At 35.8% G+C, this 26,257-nt stretch overlaps 1 protein-coding gene and 1 long non-coding RNA gene across 3 annotated transcripts in view; both read left to right on the plus strand.

Annotated features, from left to right (window-relative positions):
* The first annotated feature begins 3,219 nt into the window (after window positions 1-3,219).
* On the plus strand, window positions 3,220-5,063 carry LOC125241949. The gene is made up of 2 exons (XR_007178801.1): window positions 3,220-3,381; window positions 4,596-5,063. It is a non-coding gene; the product is annotated as an uncharacterized LOC125241949 (long non-coding RNA).
* Window positions 5,064-8,073: 3,010 nt separating this feature from the next.
* The window catches only part of LOC125241311 (peptide transporter family 1), a 44,614-nt gene continuing 26,430 nt past the window's right edge, over window positions 8,074-26,257 (plus strand). The window contains exon 1 of one of the 2 annotated variants that reach the window (XM_048149722.1): window positions 8,074-8,187. In XM_048149722.1, coding sequence (XP_048005679.1) covers window positions 8,131-8,187 — 57 coding nt within the window. In that variant the 5' untranslated portion in view covers window positions 8,074-8,130. Of the gene's footprint in view, window positions 8,188-13,719; window positions 13,913-26,257 lie in introns of those variants that run through there. The other variant, XM_048149723.1, reaches the window with a different exon arrangement.

Genomic DNA, 26,257 nt, shown 5'->3' on the forward strand with positions numbered 1-26,257 from the left:
ATGAATCCAGTGATATATGGTTTATGCACAACATCCCTACACTTTTTGAGAAATTATAATTTTTGTAACACAAGTGACATTCGCGATGACCACCCGTGAGGGCCCCGCCACTCAAGGGTAAACTTTTTCTGTCATTTTATCGGTATCCTTGCCACTCAACAGCTTTTTAGGGTTCCGTAGTCAACTAGGAACCCTTATAGTTTCGCCATGTCTGTCTGTCCGTCCGTCCGTCCGTCCGTCCGTCCGCGGATAATCTCAGTAACCGTTAGCACTAGAAAGTTGAAATTTGGTACCAATATGTATATGAATCACGCCGACAAAGTGCAAAAATAAAAAATGGAAAAAAATGTTTTATTAGGGTACCCCCCCTACATGTAAAGTGGGAGCTGAATTTTTTTTTCATTCCAACCCTAACGTGTGATATATTGTTGGATAGGTATTTAAGATCGTTTTTTGATAATATTTATATTTTCGGAAATAATCGCTCCTAAAAGAAAAAGAAGGGCGTCCCCCCCCCTCTAACTTTTGAACCGTATGTTTAAAAAATATGAAAAAAATCGCAAAAGTAGAACTTTATAAAGACTTTCTAGGAAAATTGTTTTGAACTTGATAGGTTCAGTAGTTTTTGAGAAAAATACGGAAAACTACGGAACCCTACACTGAGCGTGGCCCGACACGCTCTTGGCCGGTTTTATTTCAAGTCCGGCTCCCGGTTACCTGCCACTTTACGTGCGGTCGGCTCCCGGATTTCGCCACCTGAAGGGATAGCCAATAGCCTGTAAACAAAGTTATGTTTATTATGTTTGTTGCAGGTTTGTTGTTTTTTATTAACATTTTATTAGTCGTTTAAGAGAAGCTCTTTGGTAAGTAAAAGAAAATATATATTTAAGCAAATGCCAAAATAATGATCGATACTCTGTTATTCCCGGATATAACCAATCAAGGTAAATTGTGCTAATTTAAACATTCATGGCATAATTGATAAACTTATTGTACCTACGTCTTAGTCTGTTTCTCAATATAGTTTATTTTTAACCGACTTCAAAAAAGGAGGAGGTTCTCAATTCGACTGAATTTTTTTTTATTTTTTTATTTTTTTTTTTTTTTTTGTATGTATGTTACTCGATATCTCCGAGAATCGTAGACCGATTTTCAAAATTTTTTTTTTGATCGAACGGGTATAACCCCGAGATGGTCCCATTGGCACCAAGTCGTGGTCTGATGATGGGATCTTGGAGAAATCGAGGGAACTCTTCAAATGTTATAGGCACATGTAATGTTTTTTGTGTATTTTTCAAAGGTGCACCAGTATTTGCGCCTGGTGGTAATAATTTTATGTGGCTGAGCTGATGATGGAAGGTCAACTCCTCAACGGTTAGGAGTTAAAGGACAATTCTTTCACTACTGTACATATATTCGGACTGATACATATAATATCACTAGGAACCACTAAAAATCAACAAATAAATTAACTTTTTAACAAAAAATAAAACCGCCTTCAAAAAAAAGCGTGTTACAAAACACGGAGAAACTAAAAAGCCAAAAATAATAAACCTTCGAATTCAGATTTCTTATCGGATTGCAATAATCTAAACATCCAAATTATAAACAAATAAATTATTTTTGGAGTCGGGACCAGCCTGCGTATGGTTGGGTAGGGCAAACAGGAAATAGCAAGGCGACGAACAGGTCTGGTACCGACTACAAAAATAATTGATTTGTTTATAATTTGGATGTTTAGAATAGCGATAAGAAATCTGCGAAGGTTTATTATTTTTGGAGTTTCTCCGAACAGTTATAACAATTATCAATATTATCAGGTAAGTAACCATAATTCATAAATACATAGAATCACGCCTGTATCTCATAAAGGGGCAGGCAGAGCACATGAAACTACTCAAGTTTCAGTGCCACTCTTAGGCCCACTTGCACCAATCACTTAACTCAGGGTTAGTGGGCTGTCATCTGTCAAATTCCATATAAAATGGTGGGTTAACCGGAGGGTTAACTCACCATTTTCGTTGGTGCAAGTGGCCCTTAGCAAATAAGGGGTTGAAATAAACGAAATTGTACATTGCACTGACAGGTTCCCAGTTCTACAACACCCAGGGGATAAAAGAGGGTGGTGAAATTATTAACCTGACACCACACGGGAAATACCTTTAATGTTGTATACACACTACACAGATTGACTGAGTCCCACGGTAAGCTCAATATGGCTTGTGTTGTAGGTACTCGGACAACTATACTACATTTTAACTGGGTTAGCTATTAGTGTACAATTCAATTTTGTTACCACCTAATCCCAGCATTGTGTACTATTGCGAAAAATAATTGGCAACTTTGTATGACATTGGCAATAAAATTCCCATTAAACTATTTGCATGCCCACAAATAAGAACTGTGTGAGTTTTGTGCAGAGCTCTAAAAAGTGAGACATTGCCAACATTATTGTCCACACTAGTCAATGAAATTACATAATGGCACAACTCGGGTTCATTAAAGCTTATGTAAGCATGTATCTTTATGTGTACTGGTGAAATTTTTTAGGTTAAATTTATCCCGCTACCTATGGAACTGAAAATTGAACACACTGACGGCTCAGCCACGACATTGGTCTAAGCGCGATAGCGGTAAGCGGCAGCCATATGTGTGAATGAAAAGTCCCATGGCTGTGTCTCGCTCCAACGTATGGCCGCCGCTCACCGCTGTCGCGCTTAGCCCAATGTCATGGCTGAGCCGTGAGAGAGGCATTTAGCAATCTAAAAACGCTGCTAGGTTTTGGTAGAAGAGCTAGGGTGGTAAGTCTTAGTCCATTTTCACGTTATCCGATCCGATATCGGATGTCGGAAGGATTTCAATGGAAAGAATACAAGAATGGCGCCTGTAATGTATGGGATATCGGTCCGACATCCGACATCGGATCGGATAATGTGAGAACGCACTAAGTTCCACCTGGTTTTTCGCGCAAAATAGGCACAATGTATGTCCACTTGCGGAAAATGCCCATTATTGCCCAATATAATTAACTATTAACTAACGATTAATTAACAATTGATCAATTGAAAGTCTTAACCATTTCTATCTTCCTCAGTTTACGCTGAAAATTTCACTGAGATAAACCTGTTTTTATCGGAGTTGAGTGTATTTTAAATCGATTTCATATTAAATTATCACTTACGCAAGAACAAGACGTCGTAAATAAAATTGTGATAAAAACGCAGTAATTCTGTATTTATTTCCTTTTCTTTTCAATCTAATTTTATTGAAGTGTTACAATCGATTGGACGAATTTAGAAAGCAGACAGCACTATGCATTTTTACAAGCAACTGCTTCTAATTGCTATTACGATTTTGTTTGCCATGCATTTTGCAAATTCGGTAAGTAATATTTAACTTATTGGAAATCACCAAATTACGAGCTTTGATTTATTGCTTATTTATCTCATCTTTGTAATGCCCCAGCAAGCGAATGATTCCAACATGGAACCGTGAGCGTAGCGAGTAGTTCAGAATGTGGAATCTTGAGCGTTGCGAGGGTTTTTGGGCATGTAAGTTACTTAAACAAATTTTGCCATTGAGTGAAACACATTTTTCACCACACCAACACGATGAAAATATTAACTGTTAAACATGAAACTAAAGCAAATTCATCAATTTATTTAAAATTTATAATTCAAAATCATAAACTGACAAATAGGCTAGTTTCCTAAACTTAAAATATTTTATGCAGTGCACGAAATAAGGCACCACATAATAAGAAGAAAAATATGGACAGTAGTTATTTTTACCCCCGACGCAAAAACGAAGGGGTGTTATAAGTTTGACGTGTCTGTCTGTCTGTCTGTCTGTCTGTTTTTCTGTCTGTGTGTGTGTCTGTCTGTAGCATCGTAGCTGCCGAACGGATGAACCGATTTCGATTTAGTTTTTTTTTGTCTGAAAGCTGAGTCAGTCGGGAGTGTTCTTAGCCATGTTTAATGAAAATCGGTCAACTATGTCGCAGTCGGGGGTTTTTTCAAAATTTTAATTTTGTGGTTAGGTTAGTTAAACATATTTAATTCTATTTAATATGTCAAGGAGAAAGATATAAAGTAAATGAATTGACCGTGACGTCACTCCTCAGTATTTCATAGTAATTCCATATTAACAAATCGTTTTGACAGTTCTTAAAAAGAAGCTGATTTGACAAGTAACATGCAACTTTGCTATTTGAAGTAACAAAACAGCGGTTATAAGATTTAATTAGCGGTTAGATTTAATTAGTTATTTAGCGGTTATAATACACAAGTTGGTGTGGTGAAAACGTAATTAGAGTAGCGGTTGCCGGTGCCGTAAAGTAAAAATTACGGTGCACTAACAGATACTTACAGATTTCTTAATATAGTCCATTTGCTTATCGCTCCTAAGCATATTATAGGGAACTTATGATATGGATGTAGATAAAGATTGTTTCGCCTTAAAGCCTTCTAAATCTTGAGTGTCGCTGCTGTCAAAACGAAATAAAAACCAAATTAATTGCTTGCTATGGCTACAGCTTGATACCTTTTTTTGTATTAGTAGCAGCATCTTATTATAACTTTAAATAAATCTTCCAGTGTTGTGGGGCCCGTGGACAAAACCGCATCAAATCCCAATTCCACAGAATTGGCTTGCCAAATCGAAAATCCATATTCCGTGTACTAAACAGTACTTCTCCTTATTAGAAAACAACCTTCAATCAAACTTTCTTTAACTTATAAATTCTACTTTCCTACTTAACTGGTTCTTATATGACAGGCGGAATTTCAAAAGGCTTCAAACAATGTACAGAATGTACCAAAGACCACAATGGCTATTGAAATACAGAAGATTCTAGCTCAAATTCAGGATACCAAGATCCTAAGGAATAAAGATCAAGCCCAAGAATTACTGAAACAAATGAAGAAAGTGTTCCATACTACCCCTAGGAAGCCTAAACGTACATGTCCTTTCGCAAAGTGCAAAACAAAATCCATGCAACCGATGATTAGTTATTAACTAATCAATAAACGAAATTAAAATCTGCATTAAATCTGTTTAGTGTCTGTTTCTGTTTATTTTTTAATTAACATGAAAGATATCTCTCAAAACCGTATTATATCTCCATTATTTCCTAACTAATTTTGGCCCTAAAATGTTCTCGTTAATCGGTCCAGTAGTTTCGGAGAAAATTGGCTGTGACAGACAGACCTGTAATAGTACATGTTTTAAATCGACACGAGTTACGAATTTCCTTTTCGCACGAGTATCGTACGACGTTTTTCAGTACAGATGGCATATAATGAACCACTTCTCGCACTAGTGCGTAAAAAAAACACCATCTGTACTGAAAAAATAGTTAATAATTTTTTTAGTGTTAAGATTTGATTTGTCTCTAAAATACTAAATAATCAAAAGAACAGAAGGAAAGTAATTTCAGCGTTTTTGGATATTCGTCCCCTAAGGGGGCTAAAAAGAGGATGATCGTTTGTATAAGTAGGAAGAAAGCTAGGAACATGAATATTCGTGAAAAGATAGTTTAGGCTAATACAAAGCGGTTTCAGGCCTTTTGAAAATGCATGCAATGAAAAAGCGGATGAAAGTTTTGTTTTAATCAAAGAACTTGAAACATCTGAAAATGGCAAATTCATCCCCTAAAGAGGTTAAAAGAGTTAGGTATGAATGTTTGTTGGGGATTAAATTGTATTTTAATTTAAGTAAATATTTACGCATAACGGGAACTAAATTCACTCTAGAAAATAAATCCACGCGAAACAAATCGTGTACAGTCAGTTCATGTATAATACCAGTGCACACTGCACAGTATTATAGTAAGTACCTATGTAATTGAACACTAATTACCACTAAGGTATGTAGGTATGTAAGCCACGGATGGAGCGATAGACTGGCACATACTACGGTTATGATGAGGTGAAACTCAGAGTTTAGGTACTAGTCGATTAGGGAAGCATAAAACAAGATAGGTCAACCTTTTTTACTTCGTAGATAAAGAGGTTAATACCTGTAAGATGCTAGCTGGAAGCCGCAGAGTTGCCGCAGAGCACGTGGAAAAACGTCAGAAATGGCAAGTGTCAAATCATAATACAGAAATCAGTAGCAAAATTCATTATTAAAAATTAAAAAAATAATCTATAAAAATGTTTTCAAACGATTTTCGGCCTTTTTACATCCAGATAAAGAAGGAAGAAGAGAAAGGTGACAAGTATGCCAGAATCAATATGGAAGTAAAACGTAAACCCATATTGGAGCCTCATAATCCGTTTACGAAGAAAACTACTTTTACGCAGACTTACCCTTCGACTCTAGAGCCTGCGGTACCGCGGAAACCTTGCTGCGGCTACTGTGGATAGATGCATTTATCGTTTGACATGCAAAATAAACCGGAAAATGTCAGGGAAACGAAAAGCCGACCTCTCATGAATCTCCTCTGTGTTCTGTGGGCTAGAAGCATCGGTAACGTGTTAGGTTCCTCAATGAGACTGATAACCTGTCACTGTATGTCTACTAATGTATACCTTTTTATTTTACAATCTTATTCACACTTGTCGGATTATATTGTGCTGGAGTTGTCTGACTTCGAGGAAGTTGAAGAGTTGACAACAAACCGTGGGCCCAAGGGAAAATAAAGAATATTTCTATTAAGACAACATTGTGAATGTATAGGTATATTATATCCTTCATTGACCGTATGTATGAGTATGAATTGTATGTAAAACGAAGTGACCATATAAAGAAAGGTTTTGACAAAGAACATTAAGAGAAAAACCTGTGGAGTGAATTTTACAACTTTAGAGGTGAGTACTCCTAATATGTACTCGTAGTCTACATATATTTCACCCAGAAACCCATCCTTGTAGTTATCTTCTGTTCTTTGGAGCGATATAATAATATTATATGTACTTATCTATGATATGTACTTTAGCCTACATTATTTTTATTCTGACTGTATGTCTGGCCTAGTGGATAAGTGACCCAGCCTGCGAAGCCATAGGCCCGGGTTCACATCCTCTCATTTTTTTTACTGAGATGCTTTGTAGGTATTTTCGAGTCACGTCATAGTAGTAGTGTAGTCTATGCATACAACATAGTTATAGAAGTATTTATACTAGTATATCACTGTCTAAGTATCCCCAATACAAGCCTTGTTGAGCTTACTGTAGCACTTTAATTAAGTTGCCAATTTCTGTATCTAAAAATATCCTACATGTAGGTAACGTAACGTCCTAAATTTATGTATACGTCCTTATAATTACGTATTATGTATGTATTAACCTATATATGTCAACATCTTGTTCAGTTAAGGGAAACAGACAAGTAAATTACTTGTAATATTTTCAGAATTGGGTCACAATGAAGAATTATTCTGGATTGATGGTACCCACGACCAGCGTGCATAACCCTGGAGTACAAAACGTACACTATTCGTAAATAGTTGATGTTTGCAGAGCCACCATTCGTGTATGTTATTTTTACTTATTTTTAGGATCTATAATATTGGCGTATAGTTTAAATTTACTGTTGCGGTAAAAAGATTCAGCATGCAATATACCTACGCTTCTAGGATTATTTTAATATTTAATACAATTGGTACATCCTAATACAAACGTTTTTAATTACCTACATTAGATTTTTTTGCCGGCGAAAACAGCAATCAATAATGTGAATAACCTCTAAATGTACCTTGAGAAATAAAAGTTACAATATTGATTTTTTAAGCAATTAACGCGCAGCTCACAGATGACATCATACGAATAAAAACTGCAACCGCAGTTCAAACGTTCAAAGTATGTGAGCGACGATGACGTTACCACTGAAAACATTTTTTACCGCATTATCATGACTAAGCTAGAATTGTATATAGGTTGACAGGCGGCCTACGATTACTACGATTTATACCTACGGTCCAGCATGGTGTGAAGTGAACGTGTATTTTGCTTTAAATTTATTGTGAATATTTATGTTAGATACCTGCGTACTGCACTGTGCAAACATGTACGGTAGTCATATTATCAGAGCGATCACGTTACTTTATCTCGTTTCATCATCTGCCGCAACCAGCTAGACCCACTTCTTGTGAAATCCTAAAGAAGTATTAAATCATTGTTGCTTTAAATGCAGTCACAGGAAGATGCCGAGTTGGTGGTCGATTTGCTGGGAAAAGGAACGAAGGTATAATTTTACTTATTTTTATTTATTTGATAATACCTATGGGTATTAGTCGTCCGCTACTCTTGCTTATTTAGCGGCATGTAGGTTATTATCAATATCACTATCAAGGCACTAATTACAGTGGCATCGCGAATTAGATAGAGTACCTAAGTAAATTTACTTTTATATTAATAGTTATAAATTGATAACAACTTAATCTAATTTTGGATTTCACTTTTACCGTGAATGAAAGGGATAACTGATGTAGGTACTTTCCTAAGTAAATTGATTGTGCTAGTTTCATTTTCGACCAAGTGCGGCAATGGTTGATATTTAAATCTCGTCAAATGGACGAAAACTAGTTCAGTATAAACCTACGTGAGCGCTGATTTCTCAATTATTTCATTTCTATATTTATTTACGTATTTTGTACGCCAGAAATGCCTTATCGACGAGGCAAATAAAAAAAATATTAATTTAAGCTTAAATTAGTGTTTGAAATTGAAATTAGAAATGTGTATTTTTTTAAACTGCTTTTAATGTAAATCTTTGATTATTTGATGAAAACATAAATGAATAATACGTATACCCGTATACCGTTAAGGTTTGAGGAGTTTCCTCATGAATCCGATATCCGATTATAAGAAATCTATCGTAAGAAATAAGACGCAATTTTTTTTACATTTGGTGCGATTATTTCCGAAAATATTAACAATATCAAAAAATGATTTTTGTAAACCCCTATTCCATTTTCAATACCTATCTGACAATACACCGTGTTTCACTTAACACTAAAAACCTGAAAACAGTTTGTTCAGAATCGAGAGTAGAATCGATTGAGCTATATCTTGATGGTGGTAATATTTTTATTTAAATTAGTATTATTAGTTATTTTTTACGTGCCCATTCTATTGTACTCGTAATACAACATTGTGTATATCGCATTGCTAGAGGTTGTTTATCTTTTTCAGTATTTAGGGGTATTAATACTGGCTGGTTACTTGGACGATTATTTTTTCCGCTACTAGTTTGACGTTATTTGTCAGTTTAATCTTAATGTTTATCATAAGTCATAACAAATTGAACTCGTACCTAATTACAACCTTGTCATTTTGAATATTGGTTTTAAATTTGCTTACTGCGATTACCTGTCCAATTTGAAGTTTACTGTGATAAAGCTTTAAAGTGTTTTACAGTGACATCTTAGCTGTCTATTGGTAAACCTCATGTCGTTGCAGTAACGTACACAAATAAATAGTCTTATGGTTTATGATGGTAGTTAGCAATTATTTTATTGAGTGTTGAGCTAAAAGTCAAGTATAGAGCTGTACAGAAAATTAAAAATTCAATTTTAAAAAAAAGTAACGATCAGATTAAAAGATGAATACTCTAGATGAGTTTAAAAAAATAAAAATCAGTTGGGGTGTCTGAGGTTTTGAGTGATACCGGAAACACGTTGTATATCACAAGTTATTTTCCACTTTTTATTTTTGAACTTTGTCGGCGTGATATTGGCACCAAATTTCAGCTCTCTAGTGCTAATGGTCACTGAGATTATCTGCGGACGGACGGACGGACAGACAGACAGCGAAACTATAAGGGTTCCTAGTTGACTACGGAACCCTAAAAAACATACAGACGAATTGAGAACCCCCTTCCTTGAGATTTGGGACGAGTTATACATCGTCGTCGTCCTCGTTTTCGCAAGGCTCGCAAGCTTTTATCGACGACCGGACTGGCCTAGCGGGTAGTGACCCTGCCTGCTAAGCCGCGGTCTTGGGTTCGAATCCCGGTGGGCATTTATTTGTGTGATGAGCACAGATATTATATCGTTGTCTGAGTACTCACAATACAAGCCTTCTTGAGCTTACCGTGGGGCTCAGTCAATATGTGTAAAAAAAAATGACCTATAATATTTATTTATTATTTATTTATTTATAGTGGTATAACCTACGACATTGTGCGTTTCGGGCGATTCGGCTTACGATTTCGACTCAGTTCGATTCAGCATTGTTCAGAGTATAGGCAATTAAACTAATTAAGCTTGGCTCAACTTGACGTACCTCTTTGCAAGCGCTACCACGGATAAGATAATTATTTGCTTGATATTTCTCAATCCTAAATGGCTGAAAGGGATACCGCATTGTGCATAAGATATGCGCTAAACAGCTATCAAATTTCGGTGTTCTGTTATAAGAAGTGTATTACTGTTATTTTTTATTCTGTTCCCTTACCACTGGCCACCAGCGATTATTTATTCAAACGAGTATTTTTAACTCGTATAAGGAATAGGTATAACACATCAAAGACTACTCTTCTTGCAAGCACAATATTATTATTGTGCTACAGATTATTATTGTCATGCAGTATCGATGTTAGACTGTTTTGATGTTAGAGTTTTTCAAGGCGTTAGACTTTTGCTGATCCAAGTAGGGAACAAATCATTTTTTTTTGCTGATCCTTAAGGGATGTTAGACTGTTTTGATGTTAGAGTTTTTCAAGGCGTTAGACTTTTGCTGATCCAAGTAGGGAACAAATCATTTTTTTTTTGCTGATCCCTTAAATCTTGGCTAAAAGTTCCAAAACGGCCTAGTGGACTATGCCGCAAAAGAAAGGAGTGTATTCAATTACCCTAAAAGGACGGTTTTACTCATCATTTATATTTCCAAATTGGCTACATTTTAGAATTATTGAAGAGCTGGTGGCCTAGCGGTAAGAGCGTGCGACTTTCGATCCGGAGGCCGCGGGTTTGAACCCCGGCTCGTACCAATGACTTTTTCGGAACTTAATGTGCGAAATGTTGGCGAAATGTCATTTGATATTTGCCAGTAGCTTTTCGGTGTAGGAAAACATCGTGAGGAAGCCCTACTAATTCTAATAAGAGTAATAAGGCTTTCGTAAAACTAGTGCCTACGCCAAATCTTGGGATTAGTTGTTAAAGCGGACCCCAGGCTCCCATGAGTCGTGGCAAATGCAAAGCTTTTTACTCACAATGTTTCCTTTAAGAAAGAAAGAAAGAAAGAAAGAAATATTTTATTTGCAGAAAAAGGGTACATAGCGTCTTATTAGTATAAAATAGTTCCACCTTCTTCAGCTGTTATAAACAGCATGCAAATGTATATGTTGACATGAATTAAATATACCTACAGAAAATAAAAACCTCTATGACACAGCATTGGATAGCAAACATAAATTATTATACCTTACTTTTAAAGTTATTTACAGTGATTTACATACAAAGGTAAATTGAAAACTATTAAAACGAATCTTATAGTAAAGTTCACCTATTATGGCTATTATGTACAATTTGTATAATCATCATTACAATTTTCATGAGCAATATAATCATTGATACTATAAAAGCAGTGTTCAAACAGCCATTTCTTTAGTGTTTTATTAAACTTATTGCCTTCAAGAGACCTTATATGAACAGGCAGGTTATTGTAAATTTTTATACACATATTGTAAGCATTTTTTTGTATATATCTGTCATACATCGTGGTTGGTGTAAAATATCCTTGTGCTGTGATCTTGGATTTATTGAACATATATCAGAACGCTTTTGGAAATACTTTGGATATTTTTTGGAGAAATTACAGACTTTGAATATGTACATACAAGCAAGTGGTAAAATATTCAGCTTTTTAAACAGTGGTTTACAACTAGTCCCTTAAAGAGCAGTGGTTTGGAGATGCTCAAATATAAGCATCTGAAAAGCATGTAATGTAGGTAATAAGGTAAGCAACAAGGAGAATACATACAAAATAAATAAAATAAACTTGCTAAGGTGCAAGAACATATTATTATGGTAGGTTAGGTACTTTTTATACATTTAAGGAAAAAACACAGAGCAATTAAGATTAACCTTCTTTTTACTTGTCAGATATGGCCATTAGGCTTTGATATAATGTCTAACATTGAGATTTGAGTGGTCTAAATAAAATAAAAGTCTCCTAATTTATGTTTGAAGGGGCGTACTTGAACTGGGTGTTAAAATGTAGACTATGTTGTATGTGATTATCGTCACTCAAGTTCTAATTTATTATATAAAACCGCCTACAATTATAAGAGCGTTAGAAAACACGGAGTAACTAAAAAGCAAAAATAATATGATGATTAACCTCTAGATTTCCTACCTAAACCTAAATATCCAAATTATAAACTAATCAATTATTTTTGTAGTCGTTACCAGCCCTGTTCCTCACCTGTTTGCCCCACCCAACCTTACGCAAGCTGGCCCTAAATAACTCCAAAAATAATAGGTAATATGGTTAAAGGTTCAAAATTAAAAGGGGGTTGTCAAAAACAGTTTTGATACTTAATATTGTCGGTCATCATTCGCTCTGTGAAAAATGTCTTAGTATGTAAATCCATGCTCGAACTTCGGTGATTGTGATTGAGCCCAGTTTCGTTATAGCAAAAGTCTATTTAGTTTAGACATAGTATAATAAAGAGTACTATCGTACAGTATGGCCACTCCCGCTCCCCGCTGAAAGTGCCGCCCATCCCCTCTCGGTAACCTCACAGTTACCGCCTGTCAAAAACGCAAACAGTCGACCTATATTTCACTCATACAAGCATGGCATGCGTTCACTTACACGAACTTATACTGTGTGCTAGGAACGCGCTTCTTTCATATATTTGATCGCCAGTGTCCGAGGTGTGGTTTAGACGAAAGAATACCGTGCTTGCGGTGTTTGCTTGCATGCATGGAGCATGGTCCGATTTTTTTTATTTATTTCTCACTTTCATAAATGATGTAACTATTATTTAATAGTTTAATAAAATTGAAACATTATGTATTTATTTTAATAGTTTAATACAATTGAAACATTACGTTATTAACCTCAACAAGTTGTGACTAAAATACTCTATTAGCCTGACTTACTTAAACACATGACATCATTCTTTCGATCTCATTAGTAAGGTATCGAAATTTCGTAGAGTTAGGCGTATACAGGGTGTAAAGCTAATACGAGCGAATAGGACATATGAAATGTAATTAGATAACGTTTACTTAAAATTAAAATGTCTATACAAAATAATGCGGGGAATGTATGCAAACACACTCGCGTTAAACGCTCGTTGACAGTTGTCATTGACTTGACTGTCATCGCAACCATGTTTACAGTAGCTGAGAATTTTTTAACCTCCGACGCAAAAACGACGGGGCGACCGATTCAGATTTAGTTTTATTTTGTTTGAAAGCTGAGTTAGTCGGGACTTCGGGAGTGTTCTTAGCCACGTTTCATGAAAATCGGTCCACTATGTTGCGGTCCGAGGTTTTTTCAAAATTTTAATTTTGTGGTTAGGTTATTCCAACATAATTATGGGGTAAAAAATTAAGAATAACTCAAAAACACCTCTCAGTTAATGATAACATTAATGAATTCTATGGCTGATTTAATTTGTCGCCCATATAAGGATTGCACTCTGTACTTTTGTATACGGTCGTTAAACCGCGCTGTGTCTTCGTCACTACAATGAGAATAATTTGGTGCTTGGTGCTGATAATGTCTAGTGTCTACAGACAGTGTGAGTGCTTCTCAACTGCGAGAAGTCAGTCGTGGTCGTGCGGCGTCAGTAACGCGCGCACCGACTGTTCGCGCGCTCGCCTCCGCGCACGCGCACACCGGACGATGCGACGCGAAACTTTCAAAATATTCCGCCAATTACCTGTCTTATATCAGTGAACGTTTTTACTAGAAATCAACACGTAACTAACAACATGGAACACAAAACAGAGGTTTGTGTGATTTAAATATTTTTGGGTAATTTTACTTTTACTAATTGGCATTGCGAATTGCGCGGTAACAGTCAAGTTGTTTAACGTTTTATTTATGAAAGAAGATTTCTTACCTATACTTACTTAGGTCACAGAAATCTTTAGATTCTAGCGCAAGGTAAATTTCTTATATTTTTTGCGGTTTCAATGTTTTTATAGTGTTTGTTATCTGACCATTTTGGTATTCATATTCTCGAGAAAAAATGGAATTACAGCGGTGCAAGAGCCTGGCTAAATGCATCGGGTTCTTGTGCTCCGTGCACACTGCACTTCATTTGTTACGTAGGCACGAAGACATCGTTCCTTTCTCATTCTTAACGACAGAGGCGAATACTTTCCGATTATTATCTAGAGTATTCTTTACAACGTACCCGCGAGTAGTATTCGATTATTATGTTTACTTCCCCCAATTTGAATTAAGTATGTTTAAGTACAAATGTCATGCGAATGTAAGTTGAGGTTTGAAGGTTAATTTGCATTTGAAAGATTAAACTTTATGTTTAATGTTTTGGCATGTTTATTTGTAAATCTGTATGTATGATTCATAATAACATATTACATTACGTTAAATCAAATTTACTATCTCAATAACTACAAAGAAGACAGAAACTTTGAGCCGCGAGTTACCTTTACCTCCGACATTAACTAATAAATTCTGACTAATATTAATTAAGTAATTTACAAATTTGTATATTTAGTTGCCTTTTCATTTCTACCTAATAATAAAATGAAAAGTAATTGTAATAGAAGTATGTTTGTACCTAAAAGTAAATAAACAATGAATAGTGTGGAAGGGGTTTATCAGATTTGACGAAAAACGGTAGATAGTGTTAATATTTTTTTCGGTTATTTTATGTTGACAGATCAAGTTGGCAGCGATATTTCTAGCAATGATATTACTGTGAAAGCACAGTATAATAAAGAGTACTACCGTACAGTATGGCCACTCCCGCTCCCCGCTGAAAGTGCCGCCCACTCCCTCTCGTTTACCTCATAGTCACCGCCAAAAACGCGAACAGTCGACCTGCCATAGTTCACTCATAGAAGCATTAGTACGCGTTCACCTACAGGAGCTTAGGCTGTGTGCTAGGAACGCGCCTCTTTCATATTATTTGAACGCGCAGTATCTGAGGTGTCGTGAAAGTAATAAATAAAATAATTCCATAGAAGCTTTCCATCTAAAATAATAGCACAGAATATATAATAGTACAAGATAATAGGTACCTACTTGCGTAGTTTGTTCGCCAGATTAACTCTTTGGTAGACAGAAAAATATATATCTTAGGTACGAAACTCAAGGTTAGCAGGCATCAATTTCCCAATCTTATATATTCAAATTAGAATGTAATCTTATTAGAATATCTACTTGGGGTATTCAAATTTTTAGAACCCACATAAGATAATGCTACATTATATAAAATATAAGATACAGTACAGCGGGACAAATCTCGACTGGGGGGCAATTGTAACTGATCAATTGTTTCCATTATTACACTATGATGTCGAGTTCTACATATATCCACTGAACACTCATAACCAGTGGACACTCTATTTAATAATGCAAACATTGTAAAACATGGAAAAAAAATGGACCCGTTACATTTGCCCCCCAGTCGAGATTTGACCCGCTGTACCTTATTATAAATTTAGAGTTTATTTACTGGTACACCCTACATACATTCAGTAACAAGTTTCTCATGTTTCACGACGAATCAATCTGCATATTTTAGTATGTTAATTATTCTTCAAATCTCTCAGATACCCTGTATACTTTAGCCAATAATATACCTATCAATTCTAGTGTATTATTTTGTTTGTACATACGCAAAGTGGGATAGATAGGTAGATTACATAAACCTTATTTATCTGGTAAACCTAAATAAAGCTTGCACTCTTGAAATAAAAGATAGAAAACGTTGATCGTGTATCTGAAGTGTCGACAAGCATTGGTTATCTGACAAACTGTCAATCAAAATATTTCTGTTTTCTTATCACTTGGGATTACTTATTAGAAGTGTTAGTAGTATTTTGCCTTAGGGTTTCCACAAACTTATCGACGCGGAATCGTCTTTAGTCGACCAAAAGTCTCTGGTTAGTATGAAGACGCTTACGCGTCTTTGCTGAATGCATGCGTAAAAAAAATGAAATATTTATTTTTCAAGTAAGGCATATTACAATGCGCATATGAACGTCAAATAAAGCTACGCCGGCCGTAGGTACGTTCATCTAACGAGCGATTTTTGGTCAGCGTAAGCCGATTCCGTTCCGCGTCTATAGGTTTGGGGAGATCCTTGTGGGAAATGGTCGAATACGAGTAAATATTTTAGACCGCTACCAATTTTTTTGAGTCGTTGTCTTAAATAACTCCCGCTATATATTTGCGAATAAGTAGGTATCTACTGCACATTTCACCTTTATGCATTGCACAAATACCTAACTACGTATATGATGAGAGCTGTGGTTAAATAAATATACCCACTATAAATAAATTTATACATTGTGTTTTAAAATATACAAAAGTTTAATTTAAACAAAACATACAAAAGTAAGTAGGTAACGTACGAGTACAACATGGTGTAATAAATAGGGTCTTACGCGACCACACCATTTCCACCGGTAATACTTATGGCAGCCAACGAGTGAAGCACTTGACTTCTTTATCGACTAGACTTAACTAGAAGTCGCCTCTGTGGTGGCGTAGAGTTCCCCCAAGCTACCGTACTTAAAATAGCCGCGTCCTTTTTAGTTGGTGGCGATTGAATAGTCCAAAGTGTCCCTCCGCCCTCATCGGGTGCCCATGGTTTCTATTTCCACAGACAAACCATTTTGTCAAACATTTGTTTCCATAAGAGTTTTGAATGATTCACGGTTATTTTCATTAGACTTATATTGACCGGGATATAGACCGTGATTACCTTCAAATCAAAAAGGTAATCACGGTCTATATCCCGGTCAATATAAGTCTAATTTGTTTCCATAGTTTATCGATAGCATATTTCCATACTTCTATATCGATCGCGAAAGATCTTTCATATCGATTTCCGTAGCAAATTTTAATAATCGTGTAATAAAACACTTCATGCAATTTGCTATCTTATCTTTTTTTTCCTTTTTTATGGACCGATTTGGAAAATTATATTTTTATTATTCAAAAGGATATGGTTCCCAAGTGGTCCCGTTGTCAGCATGTCATGATCTGATGATGGAATCCTAGAGAAATCGAGGGCATGTAATGTTTATAGTGTATTTTTCAAAGCTACACCAGTATTTACGCCTGACGCCGTTTTCACATTATCCGATCCGATATCGGATGTCGGAAGGATTTCCATAGAAACAATCCAAGATGGCGCCTGTAATGTATGGGATATCGGTCCGACATCCGATATCGGATCGGATAATGTGAAAACGCACTGATGGTAATAATTTTAAGTGACCAAATTGAAAATTAAAATCTGAATAGTTTTTTGTGAATTAAAAAAAAGTTAAGTAAAAGGTACATACACGATTTAATTTTTCCTGTAAAATTTAGCATAAAAGCAATACTTCGTAAAAAAATCATATTTTTCGTTGGTAAACTTCCGAGATAGGGGGGGGGGGGGGGCGGTATTATTTTTTACATTTTCGTTCATAATTATTTTATTTTCACAACAAAAAAATTATAAAAAATAGTTTTGATATGTACAATTTGAGCTCTTTCTAAAGATACCCCACTTGAACTAGTAACTTGACGTTTACAGTTTGCCCCCCTTCCATTTTGGCCATTTTATATAAATTCTATAATTCACATAATTTTTTTTTTTAATAATACTATCAGCTTGTAGAGGTTCAAAATGTTTATAACTGTTCCAAATGTCAAATCGATAGCATAAGTAGTTCTCGAGATATTTTGAAATGTGACAGACGGACTGAGCGGCGCCCATAAGAGTTCCTATCTTCTAATTCTGTGTCATAGAGGTTTTTATTTTCTGTATATTTAATCCATGACAACATAATTATACATTTGCATGCTGTTTTAACAGCTAAAGAAGGTGGAACTATTTTATACTATTTAATAAGACGCTATGTACCCTTTTTCTGCAAATAAAGTATTTCTATTTCCTTTTGTACCTTTTTGGTACGGAACCCTATAAAGCGCATAAGAAAAACGGAAAAAACGAAGTTCAAAACGAGCGGCGATTGTTTTAAATCGACACGAGTCGGACAGGTATTAGATATCAACAGACCTTCGCCGTTTATTTTATAATAAACTAGCTTTTGTCCGCGGCTTCGTTCGCGTTAGAAAGAGACAAAAAGTAGCCTATGTCACTCTCCATCTTTTCAACTATCTCCACCTCAAATCCGACGTTTTGCCGAAAAAACACGGACAAACAAACAGACACACACACTTTCCCATTTATAATATTAGTATGGACAAAGACATATTTAACTCCGTATAGACGGATAAAGTCTAAGAAAAAAACGTACCTCAAACCCGTAGAGAAAAAGGTACGGTGGCCTAGATGGCGTTACACCTTTGGGGAACGCTCGGCTAGATGGCGCTAATATTAAAATTTGACATTTTAACACACATCATTCACATCAAGATAACAATATAGGCAAAATTGTCAAAACTGAGGTTCAAAAGCTTGTGTCGAGAGATGGCAGTCTATGCACTGTGATTATACATTTTACTTTGATAGTAACTCTCTGTAATACTCGATCCTCTTTGGTATGGATTATGAAATATGAAAATAGACAAGTAAAACAAGAGATACTCGTAACACACAACTCGGTAACTCGCACTCTCATATTGTCAGGCAACATGAGGTACCTTCGTTGCATAACTTTCATTTCCTGCGACCTCGGTCTTTCACCAAGGTTGATGTTTAAATGCGTTATGCGTTACAATATTCGGCACAAAACCGTCACCAATTCATACAAAATTGTCATTGTCGTTCCACGTACTGTCGTTAATTTTAACCCATCGTATCAGCACTACTTTGAAATCTTCTTCTGTAAATTAAGAGAAAAATGTATTAAGTATGTATGGAATGTATATAGACTTACTACGTTTTGTCATTGAGGAGCAGTGTGAGATACGAGATTTTTTCAAAGTAGTGACGGTATGATTATGTATGGATCCGTGCGTAAAATTAGGTCATATTTTTGCATTATATCCCGGAACCGAATTTTTTTGCTCTACATGGCATAGCCATTGGTACCCACGATTTTTTGACGCATCCGCACACGACGGGTTAAAATAAGAGTGTATACAGGTACGACGATAGATACAAATGTAGTTTTCCTCCCTGGGTTTTCTTGGAATTAATGAGAGAGCGTTTAAAAATGTGCACGCTCAACAGTTTTTCGTTCCTATATTTTTTTTTTACAATAATCTACATTGAATTGAGAAAACACAAACGTAGCTGCGACTAGACTATACTTAGGTAAGGTACAGCGGGGCAAATCTCAACTAGAGGGGGGGGGGGGGGGGGGGGGGCATTGTCACTGATCCATTTTTTCCATTATTACACTATGATGTTGAGTTCTACATATATATCCACTGAACACTCCTACCATATATAACCGGACACTCTAATAATAATGCAAACATTGTAAAAAATGGACCAGTTACAGTCGAGATTTGCCCGCTGTACCTTTCTTCAAATTATGTAAAAATATTTCCTTAGACTTAATGTTAACTTTAATTAAGTAATATAAATAACAAGTAACGAAATTGACGATCAGTTTTGTATGAAAACCGGGTTTAAAGCTGTTGTCTCCTTTTATTAAGTCTTACCTACCAAACCTAAAGGTACATTTTATTGTGTTAAAAGTAAATTAATAAATTCTCTCGTGAATTGTTTTTCTCGTCACCGAATAATAAAAAGTTGATTGTGCAACGCGCGTGAAGCGAAATCTTTGTCTCGTGATCGTTAAAGCATAGCCGTGTATTCACTAAATCACTATGATGCATTTCGATATTGACAATAGGAAAGTATTGAAGTGTGTTGCAGAATGTAGTTTGTATACCTATGTATGTCTTATGACTAGCAACATTAATATTCATGGTTTCCATGGTAACATATGTACAATTTCTACGTATATAAGTATTTATATATTATATATATAGTTGTCTGATTACCCACAACACAAGCCTTCTTGAGCTTACCGTGGGCCTCAGTCAATCTGTGTAAGAATGTCCTATAAAAAAAAAAAAAAAAAAAAATTTCTTCTTGGACAATATATCATTCGTCTCACACGTATTTCTGATTTTCTATTCATTTAAAATACTTTTTAGGACCCTAGGACATTGTTTCTTCCTTTAACATGGTCCTTCAAACCGGATTTGAACCAGTGACCTATGGATCAAATAGTATTTTATGAAACAAGCGTTTAAAGAAGGTCAAAAAAGACGAGTGGCGTGGGTAACAATTTGAGGCGAAGCCGAAAATTGTTATTGAGACGCCACGAGTATTTTTTGACTCGGTTAAACACCGTTGCATACAATAAATACTCTTTCTACGACCATGCACTTAGTTTTTAATAGTTTTCTTGAATAACTTTCGTGAAATTCACACTGTTTTCTGTATTTTGACACAAAGGTTTGCACTGTCAGCTCTGCTACTCAAAGCCTTCCAGCGCACGCGCGCAGTATCGTTATAAGGCGTTGCCATGGTTACAGAGCCAAACAATGCGTTTTCAGTTTTTTCGATACTGCGCGAAAAGCCGGCGGACGCTGGCTTTGGGGAATAGACTTTTATGTAGGGATGTAAACCATTATGACTGATTTAAATAGTGTACGACATAACATACTGTCTTACAAATTTACGGTGGTTGATTTGAGACGGTGAGATATAGTGCGTAAAAAATTATGTTTAAACTGCTTAATACCGGATCAAAGTAAATGTACTTACGTTCGTACCGCTCTTCATTTGTAGGTTCATTTCATACGTAAAACGAAGACAATGTAAGGAAAAAGAGGGTAAATAAAAGCATAAGTACTATAAATGTTGCAATGATTAACTTTAGAGTATGTACAGTCGCCATCAGATATATCGGAGCGCCCAAGGTACTCAAAAATATCTGAACACGCCTGTATTGCCATGGCGTTAGCACCTCGTGAGCACCTCGGGCGCTCCTATATATCTGATGGCGACTGTACTAGGGTTGCAAATAGAAAAAAACCAAATGTTTTTTTTCAGAATTGTAAAAAAAAACATGAAAATTACCGAGCACCATGGTTTTTTTTCTAAATATGGTTTTTTTCAGACGAGCAAATAAATCGACAATAACGGTTTTTCATGAATTGTAACGTGTTTCAATAACAATAACGTACATTTTAATTCGATTAACATTCAGTATACAAACGTTTATTGGGGAATCCCCGATGCGGCGTGCAGCGTGGAGAGGCGGTGATGTTGCCAACAGAAAATAGTGATAACTACCAACTACAGATTTCGTAAATGTTACTTTTATAAGACCAGAAATTAAAGTTATTTGATTAAATCGTTTAATAGTTAACATTAAGTCTAAAAAACCGTATAAAAGTATTAACTGCTTTGCAAATTTTAAGGTTTCGTACATTAGAAAAAAAACATACTCCAGAAAAAAAACTGGTTCTTTTTCACGGTTTTTTTTCATGTTTTTTTTTCAAGCTAGAAAAAAACCGTTTTTTTGCAACCCTATAGTATGTACATACGTATAATAAATCCAAGTGGCGTGTAGGTATCTTCCAATAGTTCCAGCGTGGGTAGCCAATTGGCACAAACGCTCACGAAATTAAACGCTCGTAGATATCTATCTCTATCGCTCTTGCGTATTGGCGCGACAGAGCCGGACTACCTTTCGCGGCGTTTCGTTGTCGTTTCGCGTCGCAGAAATGCCATTTGGCTACAGCACCAGGTGAGGAATTAGGAATGCTTCTTGGTAGGAATCTGAAATCAGCCTGGTAAAAAACGCTGCCGCCGCGAATGTCTTCGTTTTTATTAAGATAATTACTTATAATGTACGAAGATCAAGACCATTCCGCATATGTGCTTTTGGTCAAAAGTCAAAATCATGAGGTCTGAATTATGGCGAAAATTTTGTAGCTGTCTATTTAACAACTAATAAATGTATAAACGTACAACTATGCTATGATTTAAATATAAGTTTTTTTTTTTTTTTTTTTTTTTTTTTAAATAAATAAATTATTTATTGACAAAAATAACACTAAATATTTTACAACCCATTATAGCTTCGTCATGAGGTTCATAAATCAGCAACAGGCGTCGTCCTTACACACAAACAATAAAGCTATAGGCTTCGTCATTTACCCATAATTGCAACAACAACATACGCGCAAATAATGAAGTCGTACCGGGCCCAAAGGCCCAAATGTATATGAATCTACATATACTTATTTAAGTTACTTAAAAAGTCTTATATGTATAGTTTTACCCGTATTAGGGGTAATCCACGAAAGTCGCTTACGACATGCTTTTGCCTTGTGTGGCAGCTATTTCAATCAAATCCGTAAAGCTCGAGAAAATACTGCCAATTTGTTAACCATGTCTTGAAAGGTTGTTAGGCACAACTTCGCTTTCTTATATAGCATCATCAGAAGTATTAGAAGAATTACATGTATTTCATTTTCATTATTGTCTCTGTGTGGTTAGTGTTTGTGGTCACTACAATACCTATTAATTGAATGGAATGTGAAGAATACCTAGAATAATCATACCCTTATTATTGTTTTTGCAACGGACGGTTACTAAGTGAAAAATTCTGATTTTTTACACGTGTGTTTACTGATAGAAGACAGATGCATGTAACGACCGAGATATTTAAATCAAAATGATATGGGCCCGTAGACAAGTTGCTAATTTCTCTGCTCGACTCTCTAAGTCGATTTTGTCGAACGATAGCGCAAAACGCATAAGTAACTCTGTCTATGGCTCTTCCGAATTACTATTAAGTGCGAGACCGTTGTGTTTAGTTGGTTTAGTTCTCCACAAAACAAAAATTTTAAGAAATTATTTATGAAAAATTACATATCGGCCCTCTTTAAGAACTTGCAACAAGGGCTATAAACTTGTATATTGAAGTTCGCAAATTAGGAGCTCATTTCCCTATTTACATACTCCAATTACCTTTTTGGCGTAACATATTACACTCCTTATGAACTTCGTTTTTCGTAGTAAGCCTTCTGGGATCAACTTCTTTTCGAATGCGTATCCCGCATAGCTACTAAGGCACTGGTCCCACCGCGAGCTAGTAAACTATGAGCTATCGGCTATAAAAACGAATAAAAGATAAGCATTCCCGTGCAAATAAAAGAGACACGGCGATTCGAGTATTGATAGCTCACCGCTGGGCAAGTAACTATAAACATCGCCGTGTCTCTTTTATTTTAACGGGAGTGCTTATCTTTTGTTCGTTTTTATAGTCGATAGCTCATATATGTAGCTTTACTAGCTCGCGTTGGGACCAGTGCCTAAGTCAGTACTAACACTATTTAGTAGGTGTTGGTATGCTGGTTTGTATAGCCATGGCACACATTCACTAGCCGCTGTTTTTAAGTGGATTAACATAGAAGTAGATACTTGACTGGAATATATCTTTAAGTACCTATTTGTATATCAAGTTAATGCAATATCATGTGTTCATGAATATTTTTTCTGGTAACTCGTTCTTACAATCCAATGACTATTTTTTCCTACTATTATAATTTTTTATCACTAGATTTTTTTGAGCGATGACGTTTACGCTGTAGCGCGCTGCGGTTATGAAAATATGGTTAATGGGGATCCTATACAAGCTCAATGTTTATTCATTAATTGCGTCATGGTATATAATTAAAATAAGTTAAATATGAAATGTATTTCATCATCCAGGAAAACTGCAGATAACTTAGGTATTGGGTAAGTACCCACTTTGTAGATGTTCATGTTCCAGAGTTACTGTGCCAAGGTGAACTGCGTCTAGCGATTAGAATACAAACTAGGAGGGATGGCATGTTATCAGATGACATAACTAGCATCGAAAACAGAGGCCTACCGCGAACGGCGCACGTATAAATACTGCAAAGTGACGTGTTGCAGGACTTGCAGGTGGGCATCACGTCGAACGGGAGTCGCGGTAGGCCCTACGGGTGGTAGACACTTAGATTTAATACGCAGTTGTAGAATTTGTAGAAGTTATGAACTTGAAAACTACATAATTCTGTCTTCGTGTTACAACTAAGGCCGTTTTCACATTATCCGATCCGATATCGGATGTCGGAAGGATTTCAATGGAAAAAATCCAAGATGGCGCCTGTAATGTATGGGATATCGGTCCGACATCCGATATCGGATCGGATAGTGTGAAAACGCACTAAAGGTGAATCCTTCTGTCTGCATACGAAGAGTAACTTGTTCGAAGAGAGTTAGGTCGAGGTGTTCAAAATTAATTCATCGATTAATACTTAGTGCTAGCAATAAGAGCGAGCTTATCAGCTTCTGTTTCTAACGAAACGGTACAAATAGCAAACACATAAAGATATGATCTTTTTAAGAAACACTGAAGAACTGATAAGTACCTACATACTATTTTAGTGCTTGTAATAATTTACGAGTGTTTATGAATACCGCCATAACAATAGTAGAGTACTAAGTTTGAATAAGACTTACTCTGATGATGGCATATTGTAAGTAGAATAATGTATATGACAAACGAGGCTATTTCTGGGATGTAAATATAAGGAGGGGAGCGTTAGTATTTGGACGTCCAGTAAGTGTGCTTTGTAACTGTCGGTTTGTCTACTTCGCTAAATACTTAGGTGGTGACCACCACTCTTTTTCGACTTTAAATTTTTTTTATGGGATAGGAGGCTAATGAGCATACAGGTCGCCTGGTGTTAAGCGATCACTGCTACCCATGGACACCCGAAGCAGCCAGAAATGTTAAATTATTAGAATATTTTAATACCCTTAAAAATGAGGATTCTGTACGTAGCTTTTGTACTAACTACCTAGCTAAAATGACACAATCGATACTGCATCGCTATAGTTACATTACAATAAGACATGAAAATGAAAATGAAATGAAAATGAAAATGAAATATTTATTTTTCAAGTAGGCATATTACAATGCGCATATGAACGTCAAATAAAGCTACGCCGGCTCTAACCCTACGCCTCAGCCTCGAGAAGATTTCAGTCCCCCCTCAGTTGGGAGGGGGGTATCCACTATGGGACCGGCAAAAAACTCGGCGGGCAACTTCTTTTCAAAACATTACATCTTATAACTAACATGCATTAAATAACAAGATACAATTTAACATGCAAAAGTATTCATCAAAGAATATGAACAGACTAGGTACTCTGTGGAAATTAATTTCAATAAATTATATTATTGCTTAATAATACGTCGTTCTTCTTCAGAGAAAACATATCAAATTGTCACAGAAGAAAAAGATAATATGAATCTCAATATCATTAAATATGTAATTTACCTACACAACATAAAATATAAAATATTTGATGTGCTTTCTTATCTGAACTGTGTCCTCTATACATAATACAATTATTTTAATTGCTATTCGTTTTTTGTAGTTGCTGGTTCGGGCCATGCATGTTTGTCTGTCAAATAGTCCTCGACTCTGTAATAAGCCTTTAACATCAATGATTTTTTTAAGTAGTTCTTAAGAGCTGGGAGGGGTAATCTCAAAGCAGTGTCAGGTAACTTATTATAAAAATGAATGCATTGCCCAACAAATGACTTCTGTACTTTACGGACACGAAACTTCTTTATGGCAAGCTTATTTTTGTTTCTAGTGTTATAATTATGGATATCAGAATTCTTAGTGAAACAGTCTAAATTCTTAACAACATAAATTATACTATCATAAATGTATTGGGAAGCTACAGTTAAGATATTAATTTCTTTGAAGAGTTCTCTTACTGATTCACGTGTTCCTAAGTTGTAAATAGAACGAATGGCTCTCTTTTGTAATACAAAGATAGTCTGTATGTCAGCTGCTTTGCCCCAAACCAGAATACCGTATGACATTACACTGTGAAAATAACTATGATACACTAGGCGAGCTGTCTCAACATTAGTCAGTTGCCTGATTCTCCTAACGGCGTATGCGGCTGAACTTAATTTGCTTGCTAGTTTCCTTATATGAGGACTCCATTGTAGATTTTTGTCCAATGTTAAGCCAAGGAACAGTGTTGTATCTACCATCTCTAAGCATTCATCATTCAAAAGTATTTTTGTATCGATTGGTTTAACATTCGGCAGAGAGAATCGAATACATTTGGTTTTCTTAGAATTAAGAAGTAAATTGTTGACAGTAAA

This window comes from Leguminivora glycinivorella, chromosome Z (genome assembly GCF_023078275.1).
Source record: "Leguminivora glycinivorella isolate SPB_JAAS2020 chromosome Z, LegGlyc_1.1, whole genome shotgun sequence".
Taxonomy (NCBI): domain Eukaryota; kingdom Metazoa; phylum Arthropoda; class Insecta; order Lepidoptera; family Tortricidae; genus Leguminivora; species Leguminivora glycinivorella.